General features: G+C 36.2%; 2 protein-coding genes across 10 annotated transcripts in view; both read left to right on the top strand.

Annotated features, from left to right (window-relative positions):
* The window catches only part of LOC145681170 (microtubule-associated protein Jupiter-like), a 406,534-nt gene that overhangs the window by 308,058 nt on the left and 71,425 nt on the right, over positions 1 to 27,051 (top strand). Inside the window, exon 1 of one of the 9 annotated variants that reach the window (XM_081752640.1) lies at positions 19,047 to 19,249. The exons of the other annotated variants lie outside the window; for them this stretch is intronic. Coding sequence (XP_081608766.1) covers positions 19,188 to 19,249 — 62 coding nt within the window. The 5' untranslated portion in view covers positions 19,047 to 19,187. Of the gene's footprint in view, positions 1 to 19,046; positions 19,250 to 27,051 lie in introns of those variants that run through there. 9 annotated transcript variants of the gene reach the window in all.
* LOC145681169 (uncharacterized) lies at positions 4,060 to 17,816 on the top strand. The gene is made up of 2 exons (XM_081752630.1): positions 4,060 to 5,283; positions 16,869 to 17,816. Exons 1-2 carry the CDS (start codon positions 4,965 to 4,967, stop codon positions 17,624 to 17,626), a joined length of 1,077 nt encoding a protein of 358 aa, XP_081608756.1. The 5' UTR covers positions 4,060 to 4,964; the 3' UTR covers positions 17,627 to 17,816.

The following is a 27,051-nucleotide window of genomic DNA, read 5'->3' as shown; positions in this document are numbered from 1 at the left end:
GGCCTTGTCAATGAGTAAAATAAATAAGGAAGAGCAACACCGTTCTGTGTCAATTACAGGACGAGTTGACATGTCTCTTCTTGCCTAAGCTTGGGCAAAAGTGTCATTGGGCCCGTCACCAATCAGCTTATTGATTTCTAAAACTATCATTTCGATAGTAATATCAGTTATTTTGAACATATAATCCCGCTCATGATGGGAGCTAAACTTAGACTTAAACGACATCGGAAGTGTCACCATTCATCACCGAATCCCAAAATTATGAATTTGACATTAATATCCGTCGTCTGGGAATTTATCTTCCTTTTATGCATTCCAAGGCCAAAATAAAAGAAACGGTTAAAGAATGAGTGAAATAAATAAGGAAGAGCAACGCTTTTGACGTTGCTCGTGGCAATTCCCGAATCAGCAAACTGTCCCTTTTTGCATAAACTTTGGCTTAAATATCATCATAACATATCTCCGATCAGTAAAAGCTATGAATTCGACACGAATATGGGTCATTTTGGACATGTTATTTTTCACCCCTCCCTTTGACGATAGGGGTTAAAGTAGAACGGTGACGGAAATATTACTATTCATCTCAGCGACCCCGAAAACTATGGATTTAACACTAATACCTGTCGTCCGCATATTTATCCTCTATTTTTAAGCAAATATTTTGACTTGCCCCCACAATTTTTCCCCGAACCGAAAATAGGAAAAGTTGACACAATTAGATCTGAGGAAGATGTATCTGTACAAAATGTGGTGGTTCTAGTTCAATTCTTTCTGGGTGACAACTGATAATATAGACACACATACACACAAAGATATTATTACTATTATTATTATTATTATTATTATTATTATAGTAGCAAATATTCCTTAGAAAATATAGGAATAAGAGCGCCGATTTATAGCGTTAGAAATCGATCGACATTAGTAGCACTAAATTCTAAATGTGAAATACTGAGAAGAGTGACTACGTCTTACAGCAATTTAAAATGAAAATATGTTAAGAAAAATAACAGAGCAATTCTTACAAAAATTAAACTGTTTTAAGTTTATGACAGGAATCTAGCTGTCCATCTTGATTTTATTCTTATGTATCATTATATTATAGTCTTTTATGTTAAAATATTACAATAAGCGATCAACGTATTTTTTGCATGCCGGATATGAAATGAGTTGATTTTGAGTTTAACGTCCCGTTCAGCAGCGAGGCTATATGAAACGTGGACCTACTGATTAACGTGGAATCCGAACAACATGAGCTCCCGCCGGGAATCGAACCCGTGTTTCCCACGCCAAAGGCGCGTACGCTAACCGCTTAGCCACGAAGGAGCTCATGCCGGATATGCAATTTTAAGCAAGTGTTGACTCATTCTTTTAAGCGGTTGTTAAATGAAACTTTAATTTGCATAGTTCTGTTACCCTAGTGCTCTATTTTTGTCTATGAGCTGTTCATAGCACTCAATATAAAGTTATTATTAAAGAAGATGTAAGTTACATAACTATTTTCGTAGTATGTTTCTTCTTGGTGTTTGAAGAAGACGTCCTGTAAAAAATCAATTGTTACTTCTTGCAGTATCTGCATCTGAGCCCCCTGCCCTCCTCCAGTGAAGTTCCTTCATTTGCAGTTGCACTGTAAAAGAGATTTTATGGTTTCGTTTCCGGCTTCTCGTTCTGCGGAGACTGGTCCAAAACCCCAGACATCATCAGCTTTTCTTTGTTGGGAAGCGACTCGAGTTGGAGGTGGATTTGCTACAGGAAGTGAGTGTTTTCATGTTTTCCATCTCACTGCCTGAACTTAGACAGGAACTCGTGGTTGGGTTCCGGTCTTTTAAAGCATTTTATCTTCTGTCGGAGGCGAGGTTTGAACTTCCGTGGTTTCCACAGGGCGGGAAATTGTAGGTTGATTGTTAGAATCATTTGAATTTAGTAGTGCGTTGAATGAACAGAATATGATGTAGTCTACAATCAGAGTTGACTTTTTTTTTTCTGTAAGTACACTGCGTTCTGTAAAATTTCTTGTAGATTGTTCTTGGATGCGTCATTTTCCAAGAAATTATGTAAAATTGTCAAACTTGTGATTTTCCAAGTAATTATATAAAATTATTCACAAAACTGTACCTCTCATAGATACGAAGATATAACTAACAAAAAAAAATAACAGGCTTAAAAATTACTAACCTGTGCTCTTCTATTTAAAAAAAAAAAGTAAAAACAAATATGCAATCTCGTAATTGAAGTGTAAAAATTACCATCATAATTGATAATGCAGTAGAGATGGAGAAAAATCAGATTGAGATGAAAAATACCCACATTGGCAGTTTGTAAGACGCTAATTATTTCTCTATCAGTGCTCCTGCTGTAATGCATTCAGCTATCATGAAAATTATATATGCGATAAGCAGCAATAATCATAATGCTTATTACAAACTGAAAATTACTCGGGATGGCTGGTCAAAAGATGTGACAAAAGGATGGTAGTGTTATCATATAGGTTGAGATAGCCTGGTTTAAAGTGTTCAGTTTACTTTGACACATTTCGTAAGACTTTTCAATTAATTTTGCTTTGAGAATTTATCTTTTTTCCAAATAAAAACACAGCAATCTAAAATAAAAGAACTGTTAAGTAAAAAAAAATCCTTTTCACAATGTGGGACTTTGGTGGACTTTCCAAATTATTGGGATCCAATTTTGTATCCGGGGGGAAGGGGGCACAGTGACAGTGGTAGAGCAATTACTTCTGATGTGGAGTTCCTCTTTCGATCTCGGTCAAGTAAGTTTGTGGTGGACAACATCGTGCCCGTGGGTTTTCTCGGGGTACTCCCATTTTCTCATTCCATCTTCCACCAATTCTTCCATCATCATTCATTTCCTTTAATTATCGTCTCCCTTAGCCTAAAGGACATAATCGTGGAACGTTAAACTCAAATATTTCATTTCATTTCATTTTCCAATGTTGTATCCGAAACCGACAGATTTATCACCTCCGTTTTCGATATAATAAGAGTATAGCTGAATGCTACTCGTAAAACTTTCAATCCACTTTAAATAATAATAATAATAATAATAATAAGTTGCTACCATTTTCCGTTTTTGCTCTATATGAATCGGAATGACCTGATTCCTGCTCGTTCCGGTTTCAGTACCGTGATAAGGGCATGAATTGAACCTACATTCGAGGCTCTAAATCCATATCGAGGAGCAATTTCTCGTTATATGCACTATTCTGTCTTCTTTGACTCTATGGTAGTCAATAATTAAACAAACCGAACCGCTTCTGGTTAGAATAAAAAACGATGGTGGAATAATTTTGGGGACGTTAAATCCATATTAGGATCTTGCTATCTTATACCAATTTTTCTCGAACGAACATAGTCGTTCCCTGGTTTTACGTCTCATTCTTATTATATGCTCTGTAGCATAAAGGAAACTGATAATAATCAATGAAAGAATTGGTGAATGGTAATGTGGGAGGAAACGAAAGAATCTACGTATACGATGTTGTCTGGCCTGAAATCGATTATTCTATAATATTTTTCAATATGCAGGGGTGCCCACAAAGGGGGGCTATGACGCAAAGTGCGTCATTGAAATATTTGGAGGGGTTAAAAATCTATATAAATATGTTTGAGAGAGTGTAAAAATTAATCGAAAAGTTTTTTTTTTCATGTAAGAACACCTACGGATAGATAATTGAGGGGGGGTGGGCACCACTGCATTATGTACTAGCAGAAATGGCCGTTCTTAGCAATAACTGAATATTATGCAATTTGCAACATGGCAAAGTTGTTGGGGTTGTCTGACTTAAAGGGTTTGTGAAATACTCGTATACTTTTTGAATCTCCAGAACCTCGGATCTTTCCACCAAGAGTCGATTTTTTTTTTTTTTAAAGGCTTCCTATGTATTAGATCTTATGAAGATGTATCTCTGTACAAAATAGGGTGGCTTCAGGTGATTTTTTTCTCATGACACACAGCACACAGTTCTTTTATAATATTAGGAAGGATAAGGAAGAAACAAACTAATACTAAACAACTAAGTTTTACTGCGCTGTGTGTTAATTTCTGAGTCAAAGTCCTGGGTAACCACAAATGATTTTCATGATGTATAGTATGAGTTTTCACAAAATCGAAATTTCGTCATATTATTCTAACAAATTCGTCCATGCGCACAGATGTGAGACATCAACATTACGTATTACTCACGGCCAGCAGCCGAAATCGTGCAAGGGGGAAAGAGCTGCATGTATATCGATTATTGTAAGTTTTTTTTATTGTTGCGTGTCTGTCTGTGTTTGGTAAATGTATGGCTCAAAGAATTTTGAATCCTATCTTTTATTTTGGATCGGAAAATAAGTGAACAATTTTCAGTCAGTATTTCTTTTCCGAAGAAAATATTATTATTTCCACAGAAAAGATGTATCATTGTACTTGGCCCCAATGTGTTGGGGGCGGGGCGAGAGGGCATCTCGAAGATGAGTCCGATTGACTATAACACCCCGGCTATTTGGAAGCGATCGCAAAGCGCATTTATTGCTCCTGCGTTTGCTTGAAATACGCTGACCATGTATTTAAATCTGAGCGGCTAAACATGAACGCGAAAGCAATAAAATCGCTGAAAAAACGCCGGCTCGAGCGTATTTGGTGCAGGTCGGAACAATAGACCGCCTGCTGTTTAAAAGATTTCAAAAGGAATGACAGAAAGGAAAGACGTGTTGCCAGGCAAGGGGATTGTAGCAAGAAACAGCTGCTTGGAAGACTCTTTGTGCAGAGATTGGAACTCTGCTATTATAATGTATGTGTGTGTATAACAAAAGAAAATTCACAAAAATAGAAGGAAATTCAGAAAAAATAGCTAATCACAGAAAAATCTATGTAACACAATAGGGTGATTTCTTGTGATACACTTGATTGACAGTTTGCTGGTGCCATGGTAATCTATAAGCAAAATATTTGGCTTTAGGCAAAAGATGAAACAACGAAATAACTTGAATTTGAGCCCCTATCTCAGAAGCTCGAACTCCACCCCCAAACAGATAACCACAAGTGTAATCACAAAGAGAAATTTTCAGTTGTGTTTGAAAACGTGTACTGTGTACATCTCCAATATGGTTAGTGTGTTTAACACAGAGGCGTTTATAATTGAAATACAAAATAGGCCATGCCTATATGATTTAAGAGATCCGAACTATATGAATCGAGACTTAAAAATAAAAATGTGGAGAGAAGTGGCTGCGATATTTGTTCCAGACTGGGAGGGAATGGAACGGAATTCTCAGAATGAAGAAGGTAAGAATATTCTTATTTTATGATTTCATTTAATACTGTTAAGTAGAGCTACATCGAGCCAAATTGTATGTTCACTATGAATAATAATAATAATAATAATAATAATAATAATAATAATAATAATAATAATAATAATAAATTGTTAAAGTTGTGCCAACTTCCAATATACCTAATATATCCGAAAGGGCCAGGGCCGGCTATGCGGCATTTTATGGGGTGGATATGTTAGATGATGGAACAATTGCCCTTAGATGGTCTAAGCCATAGATGTGTGCACAGGAGAAAAGCGGAAAATGCCACCTCTAATAGTTTGGTACTTAGGTATATCGAAAATGTTTTAAACAGCAAAGACCATAAGTTTAAATTGGGATTCAATACATCTTATTCTCTTTCCAGTCTTTGAAATGACCGAAAAACTACGTTGCCAAATTATTTCGAAATTTAGTTTTGTAAGACAAACACACAATGTTTCAGTTTCCAGACATTTCTTTCCATGCAGCTTAGAAATATTCCTGGGAAAGGTATGTTTATTTTATTTTCTTTATTTATTTTAACTGCAACTGCTCGTGTTTTATCAACTTTGTTCTGAAACTGAAAATAAGGTGCTAAAATTGGTAGAGAGTAGGGATTTCAGAATAAGCCTAAATCATGAGAAAAAAAAAGATTAAACCAGAGAATTGGTTAAAAATATAATGATGTAAATTTTATACTTTGTGGCTTGGAATTTAGCGGTCCTCTCAGCACCGAAGTTATACAAGATGTAAACCTACAGTTTAAGGTGGAATCTAAACTATCTTTATGCGCTGAAACTTTTCAATGATCTCCCACAGGATTCGAAACCGGAACCCTATTCTCCAAAGGCACGTGCATAGCTAGTAAAGTATAAAGTAGTGTAAATGTTGGAATTTATTGATTGGGGTCTAATATTTGTTTTCGATACAGAGGATATCTTAAACAAAATTCCTCTTGCTCCGTCTCTTTCGACTATACCAGAGAGGCTACATCAGACGTGAACTACAGCTCAACGTGGGACCCTAACCACATAACCTCCTGCCTAGAATCGAATCCAGGTCTACCACGCCAAAGACACGTACGCTTACCGCTTAGTCACGAAGGAGCTCCATATATTGATGGAAACGAGACCGAGACTAATACGATGTTTTTCGACTCGAGACGAGACCGAGAGTGTATTGAGTTTCATCTCGTCTCTATACCATTCCTAACATACATACACATCCTTTTTATACAGATACACAGATTAATATAGATGTAGGAATAAATTGAAAAAGCGACAATCTAACACCAACTGAATTGTTTTCCAAGTTTGATTAAGATAAAATAAGCTGTTTTGGTCGTTTACTTTGTCTGTACTTAGTTCAACAAAGAGTAAAAAATAACCAGGACAAAGTTTCCTATATGTTAATACTATGCTGATAAATTTACCGATGACGAAATTACTGTAAAAAATTTCTGGCAACGAAATTACCTACATGCTAATATTTTGGTGACGAAATTACCTAAGTTCGGCAAATTGCCCAGAATGGAGGTGGCAAATTGTCCGCTTTAAGTAAATTTGGTGCAAATTGTTCGGTGTCAAATTGACATACATAATGGGCCTTGTATCCACTTAATTTCGAAACCATACGCACAATGATCACTATGATCGCGCTAAATTCGGTCAACGTAACTCAAACCACTTTGCAAAACGAAGATGAAGAAGTGCATTCTGTAATATTTGTAATGTTATATGTATCCACTTGACGAATGTTTGATATTTGATGCTGTGATTTCGTTGTTCAAACATCTTTGGAAATATAAATGTTTTTATCATTGTTTTTTGGGTGGTGTTTGAGACTGACATTTATTTTTGTTGTTTTAGTAACAAATTCCATGCCCCCCCCCTTTCTTTTAAAGATTAAGATCATAGAGTAAGGAAACTTCTTGTCCTTCCCAGGTAGGAAATTTATAATACTAACAACTAATGAAACTGTGCGTTCATAGAAAAGTCGAGCAAAATCTGTATTATTTTAATTGTAGGTTTGATAAATCCCAAAAAGAGTAGCACTTAAGAGTGTTGAATATCGACACCATCACGGTTTCTCAGAACTTTAATTTATATGAGGAAACATTCTATTTATTCTTTGAAATAAACGAGAATTTTAACAAGTTTATTTTATGGTACTGATTTATTCTTTTGAGATCTTTAAATGTATTCTATGCAAAATTTAACTACTATATTATGTAAAATTAATATTTATAAAAAAAAAAAAAAACGAAAGCAATATTACATTAATGTTAGAGTATTAATATAAGAATTATAATTCTTCCGTGAAAGAAAACACACACACGCTTCCTTTCATTAAAGTCCATTTTCGAAAGCTACTCTGAAACGATGGCGTGTCGTTTGCTAGAACTCGATTTTGGTGTAGTTTGTCTCAATAATTTTATTGCGGTTATATCAGTTCCTGACGAAATAGCTAAATGTTGCTAGGCACTCAGGTCCGGAACCAGAGGGGAGCTAGGGTCCCCTAAACTTTTTGGGCCCCTCCAGACCTCGATATAAAATGCGATTTTGTAATTATTAATACCAAAAAAAAAAAAAAACGAAATTTAGATATTTGTAAGAGAATTTATAATGACTTGGGCCCCCCAAACCTATATGGCTAGTTTCGGGCCAGCAGGCACTTATATTCATACTGATTTCTTGCGAATAAGTGGTTGCGCATACCCAAGCCATTCTGAATTATGCTACCGACGAGTTCCAAAGAAATGCCCAGAATCTCTGACACAAGTTTTGCTGAGAAGGTAAAAACTGAGAAAGCGGGGTGCAGCCAGACCTCAGACTATAATAAGTATATCATGAGTTTACCATACAGTTTAAAAACTATATAAATAATAGCTTAATTTTTTTTTTCACTCAAAAACTGGGGTGGTCTAGGGCTCCGGCCTCGGGCTATATCCACCACTGGCTGAAATGCTGCAATTTTCAAGAATAATGTCACAAATTGCATCCATGATTTCGGGAAGAGTCATTGCTTTTAATCATCCTGAATGTAAAGCATAATTTGTTGAGAAATCGCCACGTTTATACTAAGCCACTTACTTCTTCACCACTGTATATAACGGAGGGGTGTCCTGTGGTGTTTCACTGATTTCCTAATTAATTTACTTCGGTGACTTTCCTTGGTGGAACAAAAATGTTATAACAGTTAGGATCTGAATATTCGTGAAATTATCTGTTTGGGTACACATAACCACTTCAGAGGCCTGAGAAACAAGAATTTCATTATTAATATGAAAATTTGTATTTCTACACACAGAGATATGTTTTTTTAAACTACGATTTCATTTTTCTACCTAGTACCTACACTCCTTCTGGATTGGACTAGGACATTTTCAGCAGCTCCTCGTAAATTCTCTCTCTCTCTTTCTCTCTCTCTCTCTCTCTCTCTCTCTCTCTATATATATATATATATATATATATATATATATATATATATATATATATATGTGTGTATGTATAGCGAGAGAGAGAGAGAGATACGTGGCATATAGTACTAGACGAATGTGTTACTTGAAGCATACGCGAAAGTAATTCAATTTATGTTTAGGCTTCAAAAGTTCCATTGAAAAATATTTCATGTGCAGACGTTACTTATTTGTTAGTCACAAATTTTACTTGGAATAAGTTTAATTTGTAACCATGTAGGTCTAACATAAAAACAGCAACGAAATACACAATGTAATGTAACATAAGTCAAAAGTAATAAATGTCATTTTTGGTATGGCAAATAGCCGCCCCCCGAAAATGTATCTGCCCCTCCTTTGCTCCCCTAAGAACTTAAAGGTGGCGTCGTCACTGACACACACACACAACAGTAGCAACTTTAACTGCAGAGATGAGTGACGTGGAAATTTTGTTGTAGATGATTTGACATCGTTATTTATATCTTCTTCCAATAAGCTGAGATTCATGCATCATTGCCGGGAGGATGAATCACTCACCCTTTTGTTATTTTCCTTTCACATGACCTTGGAAGATATTCTAAACCGAGAACAATGAAGTATTTAAAGGTCCTGAGTCTATTTATATTAGAAACTTGAAATTCCACTAAGCAAAGTTGTTGGACAAAATATCAATTTGGTCGTTCCTTTAAAAATATGCATTTATATGCAATAACGACATAAACATGCGCTAACCTCCGAAATATGCAAATATATGCACTATAAAACTCTGCTCTTTTACCCCAAAACACCTGAAACGAATTTCTGTTTAAAGAGCACATCAGTATCACATTAGGAAAAAAAAAATGCAAATATGCTAAAATCCGAAGTCTACACACAACTTCTTGACTCAAAGTGGTGTTATGACAAATATTTTATATATTCACAAACATCTTACTTGAGATTTCATTTTCTTTAATTGGTGTGTTTTAACAAAATACAGGCTATAATCAACGCACGCTTTCAAATTTTCTATTCTTAAATTCGAATTAAATCAAGAAATGTTCATATTTAATGTCTTCTAGCAGGATAATACAGTATAAACTAGCTTGCTTTGCATTAAAATCTATGGAGAAAGTTTGTATAAAAATTCTGATAGAATTTAACTCAAATTTCATAATTTTTGTATACTCGGGACAATATGAGGTACCTGTGTGCAAAATTTCAACTCTCTATCTTACTGTTAAAGGCCCTAAACAATATGATCGATGAGTCAGTGTATAGATGAATGACCTGCAAACAGACAGATTTCGGAGGGCCACAACTCGAATGTGGTTCAAACTACAAATATGAAAATTTGCACAGGTGCAAATATCTGTTATATCTCCATTACTGGAATAGGTTTTCATATCTTTAACATCTGACTTTTTATGGACCCTCTAAATCACCAATTTCGCGATAAACTTTTGTTCGTGTATATCATGCTCGACAATCCTCGACATTTCGCGTGACGTAAAACACATTTCCCACTTTGTTCACGTTTCAGGTGTTTCGGAGCATGCATTCGTCGGATCTTCGAATTGTCGTCACGTCCCCGACAGACCTCATTCAAGCGAGATATTACACATGTAAAGTGTACTCTGTGTGTGCCACATGCAGACCCTGCGTATAACTTCAATGACTTCCCTTGAAAGACATTAATGATTTGCTGCTCTTTGTACCTACTTTCTTAATATTAATTAAATGTGATTAATTATTATTTGAATATTCGTTACTATTGAAATGTCTTCAAATTTTCACTCCCTTTATTTCTGTTTACCACCACACCATAAATTACACGTTTTCAAAGTGCTCATAAAACAGATATATCATTATCTTACACCGCTACCACTATACGCCACTACTTAATAGCTGAAAAGTGGAAAAATTAAAAAAAAAAAGTATGAGAGAGAGGAAAAAAAAGCACTTAAACATACGTCCTGATTTCATTACGTGTAAGCACTTAGAAATTGTGCAGATTTTATGATCAACAATATTTAAACGAAAATAAACAAGTAAGATTACATTTATTTAATTATACATAAGAAGAAAACATTAAAATACAATTTAGGCATTTACAGTTACTCTTCGCTCTGAAACATAGTCAATCACATATGTACGTAATTAGCCGTAAACTTTGATAAGAACCAGCCAGGAGCGGATTAAGGCTTTTGGGGCCCTGGAGCAAACTATTTCAAAGGGACCCTATGTTGCAAATAATTCCAGTGCATACATTTTCTTTATTGCCTTCCACAGCCTCATAAGCTGTGCTCGAATATTTTAATGTGCTCGAAGTTTACAAAAATTAGTTTAATTACTTTCATTATCAACAGTTAAATGCTCATGCACTGCAGTGTAACACACAACTGCCAAATACAAGCCAAATGGTCAACACAACAAAGTAAGTATCGTGAAGACGCTGGTGGAAGAAGACTTAATTCCAGCGATAATGCGAACGTAGGGACCGGGAAAAAATTGCATATGTCTGAGGCCTATAATATAAGTTGATTTTAATATTAAAAAGAGGGATTTAGGGGGGGCGGAGCCTGGGCTCCATTGGCTCCGCCCTTAATCCGCTCCTGCAGCCAACAACATCAGATTTGTGTAAGTCACAAATAAAGGTATTTTAAGGGTAGAGAAAAAGAACATACTAAATCCACCTTTGGTGATTTTTGATATATTAGTGCGAAATAATAGCTTAAAGAAGGCACTTTCCAATTACCAGTATATACTCATACTGGCAAAAACGCTACTCATAGACATTTTACAAGCTATTAAAGGAACCACCTCCAATGGAAAAGAATATGGAAAATAATAGGTTTTCTTCAATTTTAAAACCGCCCTCGTGAACAGTTTACAAAATGTGACTTACCATGTTCTTTCCCGATAGCCTTCATTGGTTTTCTCGTTATACTACCCCATAAAATATCATATGCCAGGCATTCAAAATCACTATTCGATTTGAAGCCCATTCAAACCATCTTGTACTGCCACTCAACATCACCAGCAGGACTAACAAAATAGTCAGCGAAGTATTCTCTTACCCCTTTTGCTTGCAATGGAATTCCTCCTGTCCCTTGAACAGGAATGTCTTCCATAGGACATGATAGTATATCTTCAAATTTGTATCCATCTCGTACTCGCACAAAATTGTGTAACACGCACGCAGCTAAGACAAGGCATTCGACGAATTCTGGTTCCAAATATATAGCAGAATGGAAAAGTCGCCATTTGTTTGCAAAAATGCCGAAAGCACATTCCACAAATCGACGAGCCCGACACAGGCGGTAATTGAAAATTCGTTGTTTTTGACTGTTCAGACTCTGTCGAGAATATGGTCGTAGAACATGTTCAGACATTGCAAATGCTTCGTCTCCTACAATGACGAACGGCATTGCTACACCCCTGGGACAGTTAGGCAACGGTTGGTTTGGAGGTAAATTTAAAGACCCAGAACGTATGGATTTCTGCAAAGTTGACTTATTGAAAATATTTGCATCAGACGATGTACCATAGCTACCTACATCAACAAAAGTAAAGCAGTAATTTGCATCGGCTAAAGCCATCAGTACTATTGAATCATACTGTTTATAATTCTTGTATTTTGAAGCACCACCAGCAGGTTTCACTATACGAATATGTTTACCGTCCAATGCCCCCACACAGTTAGGAAAGTTGCTTCGTTCTTCAAATAGTCGTGCTATATTAAGCCAACCATCAGTATCTGGGATTGGCATGAATTGATCCTTCATTGTTGACCATATGACATCACATGTCTCCCGTATGATGTCTGAAACTGTCTTCCTTCCTATTCTGTACTGCATTGCCAGAGATCTAAAGGGAATACCCGTTGCAAGAAACCTGCAAAAAAGAAAAAAAAAATGTAGGCTATACATATATATATTGTACACTACCGCTCAAATGTTTTCGCACATCCCTGATTTTTGTAAACACTAACTACAATCGCATTATTTTGGTACGAGAACCTTACCGCCTTGCATCAGATGTACTCTGCCTAAAGCGTTGAATTTGATAAAAGTTGAATTGAGGTCTGAGAGGTATTAAACCTAGGCAGATGATATATCAAGTTATAATTCTTAAAATTTAAACCAAAAAAAGACAATTTGATATAGATGTTGCATAGTATTAAAAAAATTGAAGATGAGGCAAAATATTAGTTCACACTAGGAAACCCAACTAGGGATGGGCACGAGCGAGTTCGAGCAGTTGTCTTTGAAACTCGACTCGACTCGAAACAGACATCTTTGAGCTCGACTCGAGAACTCTTATCGAAAAATTTCCTCTGAATCGACTCGAATTTCGAGTCGAGTTGAGACAAAACGAGGCAATTCGAGCTTAACTCTGTGTGTAGTTCCAAGTACTCTCTTCAAGTATCCTACATAGACAATATAATTATTAATGATACTACTACTACTAAAACTTTATTATTATTATTATTATTATTATTATTATTATTATTATTATTATTATTATTATTATTATTATTATTATTATTATTATTATCAGTGGCGTATTTAGGGTAGGCTTCCGGGCTTAAGCCTCCCCCCCCCCGAAATCTTACTTACTATAGTAAAGTATATGAACTATCTTGCTGAATTTTCACATTTTCAGGGAAAGCCCCCCCCCCGAAAGTTAGCAAAGCCCCCTCCGAAACAAAATCGTAAATACGCCACTGAATATTATTATTATTATAAAACTGTGTATAACCATGAAAGGTGAGCGGTTTGTATCTAAATACTGAAAACTAGCTGACTATCAATCTCAGTCGTCGAGAAGTCTTCATGAGGAAAGGCCATTGGTCACGAGGTTCTGGGTTTGAGTTCCGTAGGAGCAAGTATTCGGGCTCGAGCGAAAAATTGTTAAAATTTATAGGACGCCGGCCAAACATGCTCAAAATTTCTCGGCCTGGCTTTAGGGTTGCCAACGCTCGAGCGGCTCGACTCATAGCTCATTCACTATCGAGCCGAACCGAGAAATGACCCGAGGCAACAGCTCACCCAACCAAGCCAGGTTAAGCCATCGACTCAGTCGAGCTGAGTCGAATCGAGCCGATGGACTCATTTCAACGGAACTGGCTCGAACCAATGGCGCATCCCAATCGAACCGGCTCGAGCCATCGGCTTAATCGAGAAGAGTCGATGGCTTGTCGCAACGGAGCCAATGGCTCATTCCAATCGAGCCGGCTCGAGCAGTTCGTGCAGTTGAACCAAGCCGAACCGGTTGATATCACTATCCGGGTTGGGTTTCTGCTTAGGCTCAAAAATTTGACCATGCAAGTCTCAGCCTTAATGGTAAGAACTACATACTTATATTGGTGCTTACGACATTTGAGACTGTCTGGTTATAAAAATCTATTGTCGTCTCGTTATCGAGACGAGACGAGACACACTAAAAGTACCGCACAAGATGCACTAAAAGCACAAGACGAGATTAACCCCTGTCGTGAGCAACACTAAAAGTATTCCACATTACTTCTTGCACTTCTCATGGCTTTCACTTTCCAGTCTAATCAGGCCATGATTTCAAAACAAGTTAAAACGAGTTGAACGAGCGAGCCATTTATCAAACTTGACCTTAAAACGGTGACTCGACTCGGAACTTGACTTGAGAAAATTACCTTTGACTCGACTCGGAACTCGTGCCCATCCCTAAACTCAACGTTCGGTAAACATACATATAAAAGAAAGATAAAACAAATCTTGATCGAGATCACAAAGGATACATACTTATAACATTAGGGAATTGTCAGAGTTGTCATATTGAATAAGCTGAAAACAACTGGTGTACCCTAAAATATGTTTCGCCTAACCAATGTATATAGCATTACATAAAATTAAATAAATGAAAGAGTCGGTTGCAAATAAAGAAACAAAATCTTAAAGGATAGGCCGTTACACACTTTTGAAATTTGTTTCAATTCATGTTATAAGCTGGTAAAAATGTGTTTGAAAAAAAGTGTACATTTTTCTTTTCTTTTAACCCTTTTAGGATTTATGGCATATTTATATACCATGGCGTAGTATCGTCTTTGACCGCTTATTTAGGTTCTATAACAGGTATTTAAGCGCTTTTTCTTTTTATTGGGCAAGTCAAGGATAAACCAAAGAACAGCCCAGATGAGTTTTGGAACCGGATGGTCAACTAGGTGGCGTAAGTGGGGGCGGAGGGGCGTGACTTCTTTTTTTAGAGGTCAAATTTCAAAAATTTTTCACGCCTTTAGTTTTCAAAATATCATATAGGAACTTTGTATACCGATTGTGTGTACCTTTGGGTATTTTTCAATTTTTTTTAGATACCTACATGAAATCGGGGCCGGGCCCGAGGGGCACAAGTGTTCCTAGGGGGTGATTTTTTCAGAAAAAAATCCGGTGTTTCCCGATTTTTCCGGTTCAGGTGTATAATACAGACATATGAGTGGTATCATTGGAAAGGACTCGGTACACTGAAAAAATGGTGTTTGAGCCATGACTTAAGGTCAAATAGTAATGATGCTGTACATTTTTAAGTATATATATATATACTTAAAAAATGTACAGCATCATTACTATTTGACCTTAAGTCATGGCTCAAACACCATATATATATATATGGCTGAATTTACTGGGTACAAAGGTGCACGTGCATCCCCCTTCATTGTAAATATACACTACCTAAAGTGAGAAGCTAACAGTGAAAATTCCGCCGAAAAAACCTGCTGCCATATTTCCGTTTCGGATTAAAACAATTAGAGAAGTTTTGCAAAATCAATAAATTAAGTCAGTTTTCTAAAAGAAAAGAGAACAAGGTTCAACGAACCCACTTAGCATTTCTGGGGCATATCCTAATTACCACACCACAGATACCTAAAGGGATTAAAAAAAAATCCAATTCAATTCAAATGTACTGGTAGTTGTTGGTGCACCCGTCATCGGATCCGCCCCTGTATATTATATATATATATATATATATATATATATATATATATATATATATATAATGTGTATGTGTGTGTGAAAAATGGGTCACCTTCAGACTTTTAAAAATTTCTACCGACCGTAGTTTTCAAGATACAAGATTGAAATTTTACACACGTATTATTTACACAACAATGTATTTTTTTTAAAATTAAATCCCTACGTGAACCCAGGCCCGGGCCAGAGGGGGAAATATCGATTTTTTTCGAAAAATTTCCCGGTTTTCCCGTTTCTGATGTATAATACGGACTAGCGAGTACTACCGTTGGAAAGTATGATCTATCGTGGAAAAAAAAAAAAAAAGCTGTATGAACCATGATCCTACGATAAATAGTAAGGACGTAGTAGCTGTTTTAGTGAAAGTCTAAAATTTACCTCAAAAAGTGGAAATCCTAAAAGGGTTAAGACGGGCGGGAGTAATAGGAAGGGAAGGAAGCATTTGCCATTTTTCTTTTGCCAATTTCTCATAAACACAAGGACATAATAAAATTAACTTACCACGAACGTAGACAATATTGTTCTAAACTAATAGGAAGGGAGGCAAATTTCTCTCTCCCTATTACTCCCGCAGCGCCTTTTAAACTTTTTCTACAATTTTTGCCCAAACCATGGTATTCATTTCTGAATGGGGACGCGTCTCTAATATAAAGGTTCGTTAATATATCTAGTTGCATGAACTCACTGACATAAAATAACGGGCAATGCGATTGACATAGAAAGCTGATAGAGTGACCGCAAAATTAGCGTATTTCGTGGAACTCGTATTTTCAACCAAAATATGTACTGGTTGAAAGATTTTTACAAAATAATACTCTCAAGTAAAATTTCAAGATGACCATATGTTTCATTTAAGAAAATGAAAGATCAAAGTTGACGAAATTGTGCTGTATAATATGTTTCTATTGACTTGAAGAATCTAATCTCGGGTATGAAAGAAAATAAACAAGTGTAACTTATTTCATTTTTAAGCCTAGATCACGTGGAGTACCGAAAACAATCAGTGACATAAGAAAATGTACAAACGTTGTTAGAAACACCTCTTAAATATTATACTGAATACATTGTGCTTAAAATTTACGTTTAAATCAAGTGAATATGCATTTAATTTGTTTATTTATCTGTTTATAGTGAAACAGCTCCAGAAAAGATGGAAGTCTCTGCGGGATGCGTTCAAACGGGAATTAAATGCACAGAAAACGCAGCCAAGTGGAAGTGGAGGCAAGAAAAGAAAGTATGCTTTTTTCAATGAACTTCTGTTTTTATCGGACACAATGACAGAGAGGAAGACAAGAACCAATTTAAATTTGAATATTGAAGAAGGTAGTGACTCACGTGATGACGCGCAGAACCAAACAAGATGCCTGAATGCACCGGATAATGAAAATGGATCACGCGGGAAAAAACGAAAAGCGGGCTCGTTTGAAGATAAAATAATCGAGTACCTGCAAGAAGCCAAAAAAAGGGACTGTGATGATGTGAATGGTGATAAGGGGTTCGCCTTATCACTAGTACCTATGCTGAGAAAGCTACCTGACCACATTAATCTAAGTGTTCGGTCTCAAATTCTAGATGTAATCAAGCAGGCATTAATTTCTTCCAGCCAAACCCAACATACATATCCATCCAACCCTTCGTATGTTCCTGCATCGTTTTCTCATTACCCCCAGCCTCCTCAGTACCAATTCAGCAACATCCAGAATTATCCTAGTACCAGCCAAGAAGTAGTATCTGGACGAAATGCTTACCCTCCTCTTCCTCCTCCACCTCCTTTTCCCCCCATATGGCCTTCAACGTCTGCTCCAAGACGCCAAAACACAATACCGCGTTCACCGGAATCCTGCCCGAGTTCAACGGATGAATCGATCGATGTAACTCAATTAGTGTAATTGTATACGAGTATATGTAACCTGAAATAATCTTTGTCCTTTTTATTAACTAGTGCATTATAAATATATCTTTAGGCAACATTGACAATTATATAAGTGAATATTCAGAAATATATTGATTCTATTTTTTAAAGTTTTTTTCTTTCTTTCGTAACATCTTAAATTAACCTACTATAAGTAAAATTTTAAATACGTATTAAATTTCTTAACGATAAGTGCTTACAGTTATAATCTGTTATCAAATAGATCGGATTGAACTGTATGAAAATTTGAGAAAATGATAAGTGAAAAGGGAGGCAGGGTCTTTTCTTATTCTTTCCTAGCCCTTTGTAAAAATAGTTAGAAAGTAATCATTTCTGAAGTGGCGTAGCATGAAATATTATTATTATTATTATTATTATTATTATTATTATTATTATTATTATTATTATTATTATTATTATTATCTATTCTACATAGACAATATAATTATCAATGATACTACTACTACTAAAACTTTATTATTATTATTATTATTATTATTAGGTCTATTATTATTATTACTAAGAATTAGTCCTTCTTTTGGCTTCTGGTGCTTGGGGTCCCGGGTTCGATCCCAGCCCCCACCAAGTGAACTTTGTGGTGGACAAACACCGTGTACGTGGGTTCTCCCGTTTCCTCCCACTTTCTTCATTCCACCATTTCATTCATTACTCATCATCACCGTCTCCTTTAGCATAACCGTGGGACGTAAAACTCAAAGATTTCATTTCATTTTTTTCCCCTTCTTTTGGCTATATTCTTATATTGAAGATTAAAGAAAATGGTTTTACTTACCTTAGCGACAATGCAAGCCTTTCTTCTGCTGGTATAGCTGCTCCCATGTTGGAGTCTTGTTTCGTTATTCCATCTTTAACGTACCGCAGCAATTCATCAAATGTAGTACACGACATGCGGAAATATTCGAAAAATTTCTTGTCTTCTCTTCTTAACATATTATACAATGTATGAAATTCGCCGTGCAGTAGTCTTTGTCTATTAATGGGGTGCACTTTAAATCGGCGTTTTCCTCTGCGTCTTTTTTTCTTTACATAAGAAGAAACTGCAGCTAATACCAATACTTCTTCGATAACATTCATATCTTCTCACAAGAAACCAACTGAACAGGTCATTCTCATTCTGCACTTCTGGCGCGGGAAATGAAAAGAAAAGGCCTGGAAACCCTGACTGGCTCATAGTATGATTTACAACTCTGGTGAAACTAAAATTACCGTGTAGCCACTTAGGCCGCATTCGCTGTGGGGGGTAACGCTTGCTCGACTAGCCTAGTCCTAAGGGTAGGATGAAGAGTAAAAACATTGGCAGAAGAGTTTCCATCGGGGGAGGGGAGCGTTCCGCATCTGTAGTTCCCCAAGCTCACCTGGCTTTCAGGTAATTAGAGGTCAGCCTCTCTCACTCTCCTCCCTGCTTCAAGTGGAACTCCATAAAGGCGAGCGCTGCCAGTCTGTGGAGGCAGTGTGCCGACGAACGCGCGACAGACAAGAGCATCTGTTGTGTTATACGCGAGTGTAATACAGGCAGCATGGCTACGTACGCGGCTTTCCGACATGTAGAGCTTGACAAAATCGGATACGGCAAGAAGAGGTAAGACACGACATTTTATTTATAGCTTCAATATGTTAAAAAAGCTGCAGTGCTTCGTGAGAAAAAAAATCTGTATTTTCTTCCTAGAAATATATTGCCCACACCTGAAAATATGGATCAGACCAAAATCACGGTTTTCGTCACTTAAGTGTTTGTGTGCTGTGTTTGTATCCCGGGACTGCTGCTGTTCACGTCAAATTTAGTGCTTGTGTTCGGTGCTTCTTATTGATCTCAGTTCCTGCTGTTGGTTGATTGTGCTTGATTTCTATTGATAGGTGACAATATTTTTTTAGTGAAGACTCTTCTCGGACAGGGGATATTTTTCCATGTTGTGCAGTAAATAGTGATTCTCCGAAAGTGACTTTTGTGGTCGTATGAGTGATGCTGGCGTGTTTGCTTTGTAGTCGGCGTATTACGAGTTCGATTTCCGAATACGATCGTGCTTCCTCAGCATATTGAGGTGAATGACACTTGCTCGAGATAGGTTTAAGCTCACTATTATCCATACAATCCGTAATATTTGTTTCGTTCTTGACATGTGCTTAGATAATCAGTATTTTGCGATAATTAATTCTAAAAGAACCCTATAGAGACTATCCACCCCTTAAATAACGAAAATGTAAACCTAATTTGGAATTGTGTGTTTGACTAACGGGATTCTATCTAACGTCGCTACCTATGAATCCAATCCTGACAAGTCTGTTTCAGTCCATATTTAGGTCTTATGAATGCGAGAAATCTCTGATCTATCTTCGTTAGTCTACCGACATATCAACCTCAGACCATCAGGTTAACATATTCGAAAGAGTTTAAACTATCAAATGTAATTGTATAGTTAGTATAAATTATCAGGCTATTACCAGGCAAATACGTTCCATCTGAAATAGTTTTTTTTTTTCTCTCTTTAGGACTTACGTAAAAACTGTTGGATATGAAAGCTGTTAGCGAGCATTGTTTCAATTACGTTTTGTCGGCGCTTAAATTAAAGTTCATGTTCTCGTATTGAACATGTTATAAAGGATGGAGAACAGAAAGAATGAAAATTTAAAATAAAAAAAAAAAAAGCTTCTTTTCTGCATGTCTCCAACTGTCAAATGTTTTACGTTAACTGTCAACGATTTTGCAAAACTAGACTCTCAGTAAATATATTTTCGGCCGATATGATATTATACACTATGTTTTAACCAAAAATTTAACAACGGTATAAATTATCTTTCAGGTTGAAACGTATATAACATGTTTAGCTATAACCGAATCCATAACAAAAAAGCCATTACATATGATAAAAAGTTATTTTCTATGAGAATTACGTTTAACGATTTTCGTAATTAACTCTGTTTTTGTAAATAAGGATGAAACAGGATTTAAGTATATTAAATTTTTATTTAATTCAGTGTAAACAAAACAAAGTTTCTGTTATTTGTTTCATATAAATTTCGTATTTATTTTATAAATTGGTTTCTATTAGATTATTTATTTTTGTCTTTCTTAAAGTAGTATAGCATAATGGTTCCCAGTCTATTGAGACTGACGATACACTTTGGTTATTTCTTTTGTTATAATAATAGTACCGTAAGACTATAAATTTCTATGAAATATCTCTCTGTAATACTGAGCATTATTGTTGCTGCTGAAGGCATTGACTGGTGAGACTCATTTCAAAATTAATTCTAACTAATTGAATCGGTGATTGTTAAAAGAGAATATGTTCCATTTTGAAATACATTGCACATATCCCCTTTTAACGATAAAAGTTTCATGATTTTTAGATTGTAAATTTCGCGACACACGGTTGGGAACCGCTGGTATAGCTTTACTCTCATTACTCCTATGCCAAATTTATTGTGTTCAGTATTTTTAAAACAGCAAAGTGCTAACATTTCCGTTTCTCGTGGTTAGAAAGATGCTTAATTGATTTACTTATAAACTTCTTTTGTCAGCAGTAAGGGTACATAGGACGAGACGCAGTGTAAGGGATCTAGCATCGGGAATCGAACCTAATACCTCGCACACTAAAGCACAGACGCCAGCCACTATACAAGAGGAACACTCCTATGAAAGATAAGTAAGGTCGTTAGTCTCCATGCGAAACGATCTTGAAACCACGTCATTAAAGTAAGAGTGCAAGCAACTCGCCTGAATAGAGATCGATGCTCATATAACCTTGTACGCGTAGCATACTGAGTATGTTTGTATCTTGTTGAAAACGGGAATGTTTGTGTCTTCACATTGCGATCTTCAATAACTGTAGAGAAACGATAATTTTGGGAGAATCGGGTTCGATTCCCGGCGGGAGCTCGTGTGGTTCGGATTCCACGTTAATCAGTACAGCCATGTGTCATATAGCCTCGGTGTTGAAGGGGACGTTAAACTCAAAATCAACTCAACTCAAAACAATAAATTGCTTCTTGGCACTTACCTACCGAAATTACGTGTGTGTGTGTGTGTTTTTTTTTTTAACTGCGTATATAATGTATTGCATTTGTCTTGGGTGTTCACAAACATTCATTGATTCACGTTTATCATTTGAAATGAAAGAAAATATAAAGTACGCAAAATAAGATATAAACCAGATTAAGAACACAGCAACCATCTCAAGTATGTATCATAATGTCATGATAGCATTTAAAATAGATATGGATTGAATGTCTTTTAAATATAACTGACTTCTGAGGCACACTGCGTGTAGCAGTATGCAAATTAAGATATGAAAAATTTTATAAGAAAAATAAAGGGGAAGAAAGAGTTGTATGCCAGAAGGGAAATAACGGAGAATGAAAGAACATTCCGGAGTGATAGTTGTTCATTTACCCCTGGTGGTTAGTCCACCCACCTTGCAGAACAATAGTTCGTGTCGCCTACCTTCACCTTTCTGTTATGTTCAAGTGTTTGTTACGATTTAGTAATCATTTGTAATTTTTCATGTTTCTTTCTAAGTGCATACCGTAGTGCCGTAGTCTTCTACCCTGAGGTCAATGCCTTTTATGGCTCTAACATGCCTTTTTCTTTCACTTTTTATTTTGTACTGTTTCCTTCGCTAGCATAACTGACTCGACTTGTTTAGACGATATCTTTCTGTCGGAATATTTGCTTGTGTGACGATGTAGATCATGGCCTTTTTCGTCGTTATCTTTGGAGGTTAAACACAGAAGGAATATTGTACAGTAAAAGTTCGTTACTTCGTATCCCCTGAATGTTAGCCAAGTAGTTGTAGCTGGGTGAGATATTGATGTTCTTTCTTATATGAAAAGAAAGTTTTACGTCCCACAGTTGTGCCAGCTAGGCTAAAGGAGACTTTAATTATGAGAAAATGAATGAAATGGTGAAATAAAGAAAGTGGGAGGAAACGGGAGAACCTCGAGAAAACTCACGGACACTGTTGGCCGAGAATCGAACCAGGGACAGCACACACCAGAGGTAAGCTTTCTACGACTGAGCCACGTGCTTCCATGTACTGTAGCAGCCATGAATTTTATGTGGTTTTTGTTTTGTTCCGAGAACCCGATAAAATACAGACGGTTAGCGTAGCCCTACTCGCCTTTGGCGTGGGAGATCTGGGTTTGATTCCCAGCGGGAGCTCATGTGGTTCGGATTCCACGTTAATCAGTAGGTCCACGTCTCATATAGCCTCGCTGCTGAAAGGGACGTTAAACCCAAAATCAACTCAACCCGATAAAATACAGAATGAAATACTGTACAGGCATATGAAAGAGAAGAATTGGGATAAGACTGGACGATCTTTTGGTGCAGTGGATAAAAGTCGCATCACACTTTTCACTTTACCGGAGTACGGTTGCGGAATTATATGGGAAAGAACATGATCTATAGAACTTATTTTGTTTTCTCTTTGACTAGTATCGAAAAAAATTAGAACTTCACATCATAATTTGCGAATATTAGAGGCTTACACACAGAGAACAGGCACAAGAATTTTCAAAAACAGGGTTTGAAAGGTGCTGATTAGTCCCACTTCCTTTTGTTTAAAATATTACATAAAATAAAGAATTATATTAACATTTCTAAATAAGATTGATATAAACATATAAAAAAATCTTTAAAAATAAAATTTCACTACCTGGTTTTCTAGAGTCAGTACATAATTCTGCTTACCGAACTAACCAGTGTATTTGAAATGCTCTTCATTCTTAGCCAGTTTGTGTGAACCTACGGCGTCATTGTTAATTTGATGACGTGTTCTTTGACTATCAGGAATATACAATAAAAATTTTATTTCAGAAATATGTTTGACTTTCGCAGTGTTTTGAAAAATGTGAAAGTGTGTGGCCGAGATTGATGAGTACCCAAAAAAAAGTATTTGGCGCGGAAAAGAGACAATCAAATCAAATGTCAAAGCAGGAACCATACAGAAGTACATCCATATTTCAGGATTAACTTAGTCCCGGCAAACTTTTATATAATGCCATTGTATCTGAAGCGAAAAATTTTCAATATGTTTTGACATAAATAGGAGATGTGACACGAACAAAATCAGCCATTCACAGTATAACTACGAATAGGGATTCAGAAGGGTGACAAGATAATGGATGTTAATCGGGAGATTAGAGGTACTAGAAGTGACATGGCATGAGATTTATTTAAAGAGATGATAACTGGTTTACAAAAGCAGTCCTGGATGCCGAAATACACGAAGTGACCTAGGAGACATCCTTATACAATGTGGTGTAACGAAATTAAAAGAAATATTGTAAAATAGGATGAAAAACAGATTACTCAAAGTAGAGTTGAATATAACGTCATTCAACGGTAGACTGGCAAGTGTTATACACACACACACACACACACACACACACATATATATATATATATATATATATATATATATATATATATATATATATATATATATATATATATATATATATATATATATATATATATATATATATATATATATAATTGTTTTTGTGCGTAGTGTCGTATTTCTTATTGTATTGCATTCCACACCATTGAAAGAAAACAAAAAAAAAGTTATTAATTTTGCTTCTTGGAAAGAAAAAATTTAGAGGTTTGTTTTTACCACATTCTCAATATAAACTATAGATTTATTATTTTTATTATTATTTTGTGTTTCTTACAATAGCAAATGTATTGTATTTATTGATTGTGTTTATATCAAGCAGTTGTTTCTATTCAAGTAATCAGGAAAGCGTTTCGTTTACGATTCAATAATTGTGAAAGCAAGCTCTGTAGAAAACAATACCCCGTTTTTTTTCTTTCTTTTAAAGAAACAAACAGCAAAGCTATTTTTGATACTGAAAATAATTAATTTTCATACTGTTTATTACTAAGTTGCAAAATTTTTACTATTTTAATTGCGTACAGTTTTGGATTTAACATGCTGCTACAGTTTAATTAATTTATTATTATTATTATTTAGCTTAAATAGTTTTAAAAAATTGTAATCAAAATATAAATTACTTTTAAAACAATCAGATTTATCTAAAATCTGTTATTTAATCAGTAGAGTGCTTGTCTCGCATATGAAAGGTTACATTCTAACGTAACCATGTAAGTCTATGCTTAATAATATCGTATCTCTTTTTTCGATTTCTCCCTTTTCATCCCACTCCATTATTTTTTCAATCTTATTCACTAGCATTAATCATCCGTTTTCTTTCGTCTACTTCGCATAACCATGATATTTTGTTTGAGTCGTCTTCTATTGTTGATTTGCAGTTGATCGTTCGTTTTTAGCACCAAAGCCACGTGAGACATGATTCTACAGCTTTGCATGGAACCCGAACCGCTAAAGCTTCCATCGGAATCTAAATGAAATTAAATCTTTGAGTTTTACGTACCACGAGTATGCCGTGTTGGCTAAAGAAGACGATGATGATAAGAAATGAATGAATGATACGGTGGAAAAAAGAAAGTGGGACGAAACAGAACCCCGAGAAAACCTACGGTGTTTCCACCACAAAGCCCATTTAGCGCGAGCTGGGATCGGACCAGAAACGCCACGCACCAGAGGGGAATGTTCTACCACTGAGCCACCGCGATCCCACTGGAAATTAACCCGAGTCTCCCGACCAGAAGATTACGAATGCTAACTACTTAGCTACGCAAGATCTCTGGGTTGCCTTTTTGTTGTATATAGAAAATATTGAAGAGGTTGTTCAGAAGTAGAGTGCTGATCTATTTAAAGAGTCCAGGGTTCGATTCCAGGCTATTAAAAATCATTTAACGGCTGTGGCAAAGGTAGATTACTGGAACGTTTTAGAATTTTTTGAGAGATTTGAAATAGATTCAAAGTTTGCTGTCAAATAACCATTAACGCTTCCTAATTCGTTACCTGTCTGATTTCGTAGCTAGTTCCGTTTGTCATTCTTTTAGGGTTTCTAGCCTGGCTTCCGTCGCTACTTAATACAAGTAACTCATCACAAGTCTCACAATATTGTGCTTTAGCCGGGAATCGAACCCCAGATCTTATGCACAAAAAGTAGCTACGCGGAGGCACTTACTAATAATACAGCTATAACGAACCTGCTATTAATGTTATGTTTTATAAAATGGATTGAAATAAGAGGAAATGTTACAGTACGAAAAGTTCGCTTGATCATATCAAAACGGATTTGTAGGGTTTCGGTAGAAGGGAGAGCGTGTTTCCGAAGGGATAGCGGTTTCATTTGCCGGACACGCACACCCTCGCTTGCGGCTGCAAGACTTCACACACTCATGCACATATCCACATGCATGCTACATACATACAAAAATTGTGAAAACAAATGCTAGACGCTTCTCTCAGGATATTGATTGTCCCCCAGGAAAGGAAACGTCAGCACATGTCTGAGGTAGATGTAGACACTTGAAGTAACTTCAAGAAGCGGCTGATTGGTGGAATGCAAGAGGTCGAGGAACGCTCGAATGTTCAGTGATTCAGCCGGACAGCAAACAAAAGCAGTAACAGTTTTCTTGCGCGCAAATTATTTACCTGTACCGTTGTATGGAATGACTAGGCACTCTTTTTATATGTACGGAGAACAATCACGTGATATGTTTTGCTTGAAGACCGTCCACTTACATCTTCGGATAATGCGAGTATCAGTGAGCGGATGTGATGATGCGAAAGGCTCTCTGCACAGATGTTCCTTTTTTTTTTTTTTTTTTTTTAAGATAGAAAAATTGGTTAACCGTTTCTTTCTCAGTTTATGGATTTTTTTTTCTATGTTGAAACGGTCAGGCTAAATCATAAAGTATAGTTTTTACTGTTCATTGTACGTTCTGATGAAGCTTCTAAACTCCCTAAAGTTAAAGGTCAAATGCTTCTAGATCGTTTGTCAAAGTTGTAGCCTGTTATTACTATTGTTAAGAGTAAGTTGCGTGATATCTTGTTTTCCGGAGAATGTTCATTGGTAAGCCTCTCGAGGTATGACCTTAATCTTATTCGCCCTCATCCACAATGTATGAGATTTAGTGAGGTTGGGAATATTTGTTACATAGGAAGAAAATTATTTGTCCCTTTTAATGTTTTTTTTTTTTTCGGGGACCGGAAGACCAGAAATAACTGAAACGTTAGGCAGTGTGCTGATAGCAAGTGCCCCAATCAGAGACAGTCTGGCTGACCATAGTCTCCCAGTAGTTTGGTGCGAGACAGTACTTAAAGGTTGCGGGTATAAAATCAATAGAGGACGTAGGTAGAATAAATGAAACATATTATAAAAATCGTCCAATTAAGGATTGATAGAAGATAGAAGAGGGGGGATTATTGAATCCGTTAGACGTATTTACGACAAAACAAACACTGGAAACTCATTTTTTTTAAATATATTTATTTACTTTCG

This window comes from Thermobia domestica, chromosome 3 (genome assembly GCF_964235325.1).
Source record: "Thermobia domestica chromosome 3, izTheDome1.hap1.1, whole genome shotgun sequence".
Taxonomy (NCBI): Eukaryota; Metazoa; Arthropoda; class Insecta; order Zygentoma; family Lepismatidae; genus Thermobia; species Thermobia domestica.
Note: the sequence above shows the minus strand (reverse complement) of the source record. Positions and strands in the feature narration are given on the sequence as shown.